This window comes from Zingiber officinale, chromosome 8B (assembly GCF_018446385.1).
Source record: "Zingiber officinale cultivar Zhangliang chromosome 8B, Zo_v1.1, whole genome shotgun sequence".
NCBI classification, from domain to species: domain Eukaryota; kingdom Viridiplantae; phylum Streptophyta; class Magnoliopsida; order Zingiberales; family Zingiberaceae; genus Zingiber; species Zingiber officinale.
Window position 1 is genome coordinate 86,560,514 of NC_056001.1, and position 5,378 is coordinate 86,565,891.

At 47.1% G+C, this 5,378-nt stretch overlaps 1 protein-coding gene across 1 annotated transcript; it reads right to left on the reverse strand.

Moving 5' to 3' along the window:
• Positions 1-682: 682 nt before the first annotated feature.
• On the reverse strand, positions 683-2,788 carry LOC122014010 (ACT domain-containing protein ACR1-like). The gene is made up of 7 exons (XM_042570209.1): positions 2,718-2,788; positions 2,577-2,622; positions 2,327-2,441; positions 2,167-2,234; positions 1,381-2,073; positions 1,189-1,293; positions 683-1,099 (listed from the first exon to the last, which is right to left on the reverse strand). Exons 1-7 carry the CDS (start codon positions 2,786-2,788, stop codon positions 683-685), a joined length of 1,515 nt encoding a protein of 504 aa, XP_042426143.1.
• Positions 2,789-5,378: the final 2,590 nt, after the last annotated feature.

The following is a 5,378-nucleotide window of genomic DNA, read 5'->3' on the forward strand; positions in this document are numbered from 1 at the left end:
CACCTCATTCGACCTTCATGCGACTCAAATTCCGGATAGGATCAGTGTTCATTAATCGAACAAATCCTAGTGTGTTCGGCAGATTGTAGCTGAACAAGCAGCAATGTGTTCAATAAACTAAGGAAGAATGTCATACTACTGAAATTCAAGAGATTTTCATAAACACTTGAAACATAAATACAAAATCTAACAAAAATAATATAATGATTAAAACGAGCACTAACATTATTTGATTCAGCTAGAAATCAAGTTATCCAAGTGGAAAGATGAGAGGGAGAAATGATGGGTCCTCTCATTCTTCAATCCTCGAATCCTAGCGATGGAGAAAATTGTGCAGGTAGGAGCGACGATGAAAATAGCATAAGTAGGAGCAGCCAAGGAAGATGATGCTAAGGTTTTGTCTGATTTTTAGGATTTTTAGAAAGGGTAAAATAAGAATTTTATGGGATGTATTTAGAAAGAATTGTGATAAAAAAATTTTTTGATGGATATATTTAGAAAATTGGGTGTGTTTAGTAACCATGGGTGTGGATAGCCTCACTCAAAAAATTTATGGAAGATTTGCATGTCAATTAGTTTCTGAGTTCATCTAGTTTGGCGGAGTCGACGATCGTCTACATCTGATCGCTAGTTCATCTACTCATAAAACGGTTTCCAAAACTAATTACAATGGCGTTGCATTTCATGAACTGATTGATCCGAAGTTGTTCGACAACCGCTCGATATGAGACCAGAGCAGGCTCCCAAACGCCGTCACCGACGTCGTGCTCTTGCTCCTCGCGGCGCCTCCACCCGCTGTCGTTATCCTCGCCGACTTCACATCGTTGTTGCTGCTGCTTCTGTTCAGGGCGGCCAGCGCGCCGCTGATCACCGCCACCTTAATGCCCTCCCCGAGCTCCTCCTCCACCGATGCGACCACCCGCTTGGGGTCCACATCGCCGACGCCTGACGCGGTCGTTACGTATAACGTCATCGTCGCTCTCTCCCCGCGAGTCGCGCATTCTGCCCTCGTCAACGACACGCTGTTCTCCCGCAGCACTCTGGTGATGTCGGAGAGCAGACCTGGCCGGTCCCTTCCGCTGATCTCCAGCCGCAACCCCTGCACCCATATGCAAAGCGCATGCGTAAAACAATTGATTCTCTTCTCCGATTCGTGCAGTAATTAATCGAGCTAGCTAGCTTACGTACATGAGACACTCTACGTTCTACAGCGGCCGCCAAGCAACGTGTGATCTTTTGCTTCTCCATCTCGCATTCCAAAGTGCAGCCATACATGTCTTGGATGTAGTATTCCTGCAATTCCCCCAAAAAATGGGGATGCCTTCCATTTGTTCGTAAGAATGCTCAAATGCAAGGATTAAACAGTTTGAGAGCTACAACCTGCACGGCGAGGGGTCCGTGAGACCCCATGGTTGCATGGAACACCGCGTAATCCATGTCCGTCATCGTGCACACTGTGTCGAAGAGGAGCTTGGGGCGGTCCCTGCTCTGGATGTTGACAACAGAGTACCCTCTCTCCTTCCAGCTATCGATGGACACCCGCGTCTTTGTCATCGCCGTCGCAGAGGACGCCAAAAGCGGGAGATTTTGCCCCCTGAAGGCTTCCAAGTTGGGGTCCACAGGCGGCGGAGGCGGCCCGGCCTCGTAGTCTCCCGCCTCGTACAACAGCTGATGTAGTCGCCGCTCCGTGTGCACGCGGCCGGGCGTCGGGCCGCCCGCCTTCACCCACCTCCGGTGACCTGGTACATGGTGAGCCTCGACCACGATGTTGACCTGGCGCTCGATGTTAGCGAGGCGGTCGGCTTCAGTGATGGGAGCGCGGGTGGACCCGTCGAGCAGGTAGAGGACAATGGCGGCTAGGGATTTGTGGGTCCACGCCTGCGCGCAGAGCACCTGGCAACCGAGCTCGGTTAGGACAGCCGCGATCTCCGAGAGGAGGCCGGGCCGGTCGGTGGAGGTGACCTCGACGGCGGCGTAATCACAAGCCAGGTGCGCCGAACCAACCAGCTTCCCGAGGCACGTCGTCACTTCGCTCGTGCCCCGACCTCTCCCTCTTTGCCCTCTCCCCAGCGCCTGCTACGATCCACCATCCACCAACCCATCACAAACTCAAACAGAAAAGAAGAAAAAAAAAAAAAAAAGTGATTCCCAGTTTGTTTAATTCACCTGTTGGACGTAATGAATAAGGACGGGATCTGTTAGTTTGTTGCCGAGCAGGTCTGCGACGTGGAAGACTGTTCGCAGAACACAATTCGAAGTTACAAAGTCACCGTCGGTTTGAATTTTGATTGTGAAAACAGGAAAAAAAAAAAGGAAAGCAAATTACCATCCATGAGCCATCCGCCGTCGGACGAGATGTAGGACTTGAAGATGACGAGGTCGAGATCTGTGAGAAGTTGCACCATCTCCAGGAGTATTCCGTGCCTGTTGGCGCTGTCCACCTGCGTCGAAACAGAGCCGCCATGGTCAGGGCTCGCAGGGTCGACGGTCTTGGCTTCAGATTAAAAGTTTCATCTATGCACATATAAAAGTTTATTTTCCTCGTCTTTTTAGCGAGGAAGAAGAGAAGGGAGAACCTTGACGAGAGTGCAAGTCTCGCATGTCTCGTTGTCAATGCAGACCCTGCCATTAACAACATCACCGCCATTGACGGGCATCAACAAGAAGTGGAGCAAGGGGAATTTCGAGGGAAAGAAAGTAGAGGGAATCGAGAATACCGGGGTTCGATCCTATCGACCAGGGAATCGAAATCGGGGTCAAAGTACGGCCAACTTAATCTGCTTTCCATGGCTAATTAATCGCAGAATCAGCAGGGCAGGGCAGGGCAGACTCCAAAATCCAAGGAAGAAAAGAATTAAGAAGGCAGATTTGTCTTGCGATGATACCTCGACGCGATATCGAAAGCAAGATTTGATCTTTTCTTTCTTGGAGTCGGAAAGGATCGACGAGCGGAATCAGCAGGTCTGGTGGGGCATTGGATTGGAAAAGAGGAGAGGGGCGAGGGGGTGGCTGAGCGAGAGAGGAGGAAGGGTATGGTTAATATGAAAAGGTCGTCTGCCACAACCGCAGAGGGAGGGCGCCACGCGTCGAAGCGGAGCGGCCGGTGGATCCCGCCGCTGAAAGCGTCCGCGGCTTCTCGTAGGCGCGCTCTGTCCCGCCCCAATCAAAATTGATATTTCATGGAATATTAAATAAAAATGTCCAATATAATTTATATATAATAATCTTAATATGAACTATTTATTATTTGCTAATGGGCTTATGTGATTTCGATCTCTCTGTATTTCATAATCGTCTAAGTCTTCCATCCTAATTGGCAATATAAAAGTTCCCGAAATTATGATACCGTGATAGAATATTCAAATTGTCATCTAAGTATTTACGATTCGATTTTTAATTATAGTGTATTTATAAAAAAGTTTTCTACAAATGAGAGACATAATCAAAAGATGCTCGACTTCTGGACTGACCGTCGCGTGTGCTTCCCGATTTATCCTGATGACTTATGGAAAACTTCCTTGAAGTTGGAGCGATCACCCTAGAGATATTTATAAGACTAACTGAGATTATCATTTTCTAATTAATAATACAAATATCCGAAATATCCTCTTCCGCTTGATCCCTTTTTATCCCTTGTCTTGATCTTACGTGAGAGTCTCCATCCAACCCTTGTCACCACTAACTCTCTCATCGAGACTCCTAATGATTAAATTTTTTCCTACCATTCTTAAATTAAAAATCTAAAATCTTATGTCCACGATGATCCAAACTTTTTTTTTTTTCAACTTTTTGACTTGACAAACCTTCTAAAAGCTTTGTATTGGAGATACTCTAAGATCATATATGATGATTGATATGGGATATAACAAGTGGACCCAGAAGATAATGTGACGATCAAAATCAAAATGATGTGATGGTCAAAGTTAAGATGACATGACAGTCAAAATCAATGAAAGAGAGCATTCCCCACCTGACTTTAATATTCTTCCAGCGCTAAGGCCCTCAAGTCCAGCCCGATTGGATTACAAATCGTTCAAGAGAGGGCCGACCAACCCTTAATCGGGTCGAACATAAGGTGTTTAGTGCTTTACTCTTGAACTGAAACGATAATATGTCCGGTCATTTAATAGCCGACTGGGTTTAAAGACGGTTGACCTTATAGCTCGGCTGGAATGTCCTATCCACCTCGCAATCTATTGACCATAGGTCCAGTCGAGGGAAAGGTCAAACTCCTTACTCTGTACAAGCCTCTCTACACACGCCCAGTCGGCCCTATTACTGGTCATCTTTATTGGAACGAGTAGGGCCGACAAGAGGGGAGGTGAACTGTCTGTTAAGAAAAAAAACCCTCCTCGAACTTTTAACTCAGATTAGCAGTGCAAAAAAAAAATAGAGTAAATGAACAACAAAAAAAAATGAGGCCAAAAGATCTACCTGATTACAACCGGGGAGGTTGTTAATCCAAGGCAAATAAACACATTAAAGATCTCTTTCTTTGAAGGCAGGAGAAGCCTCTTACACTAGTTGGAAGTTCAGAAAGTAACTAGGAAATGAATACAAAAGTTGTTTTACTATTTCCTAGCTTCAAGGGTCTTTTTATAGCCCCTGGGAAAAGTTATCCGTGGCTGGAAGGCATCTCCAATAGGATGGAAGGCGCCTCCAGCGAGGCACCATAGGATAAAGCTTTATCCTTTGACAACGACAATATTCTTATAGTCGAAGGCGCCTTCCATAGGGCTAGAAGGCGCCTTTGTACTGCTCATCGAAGGCGTCTTCCAGCCATGGAAGGCGCCTTCCACAGTGAAGGTGCGGAGGCGCGCCGAGGCGCCTCGGAGGCGCCTTCAACTCCTTTTGAAGGCGTCTCTAGCAGCATTTTTAGCCTTCTTTTGCTCTCCTATTGCTCTGGTTGCCTGGGTGATATCGGCCAACCGAAATAAGGCTCACCCGAACCCAATTTTCGACCTTCTCCTTGAACAGGCTTTCACTCCGGCTTCTCATCCCTCAGACCACCGCGCGCGTCCTTCTCGTCCGCTGGTGTACTCTTCCGCAGCTCCTCGTCCCTCAGACGCACCAAGCCGTCGTCTCTCTCCCGTGTCGTCCTTCACACTAGCCGCGTCTTCAGCTCGACTTCCTGTGCTCCTACACACTTAGACATAGGGTTAAACACCAATAAGACCTAACATGACTTGGTTGATCACATCAAAACTACCACGGGGTACCAATAATCTCTATGGGTTTCCACACAATTATATGCTTGTGTAGCCGTTCGATAATAAAATCAGATGGGTTTATATGGCTTCATACCCGTCCCTTATATGAACAAAGGTAAGATAGCTTTCTTTACGAATCCGGCCAAAATTCCAGGTGCACTTTACCTA

Bases quoted from the DNA above. Each gene is read 5' to 3' on its own strand.
- LOC122014010 (XM_042570209.1), bottom strand. From the start codon at position 2,788: ATGGAAAGCAGATTAAGTTGGCCGTACTTTGACCCCGATTTCGATTCC. The intron at 2,074-2,166 runs GTGAATTAAACA...GGATCGTAGCAG, and splicing joins TTATTCATTACGTCCAACAG to GCGCTGGGGAGAGGGCAAAG. The intron at 1,100-1,188 runs GTACGTAAGCTA...ATATGGGTGCAG, and splicing joins TAGAACGTAGAGTGTCTCAT to GGGTTGCGGCTGGAGATCAG.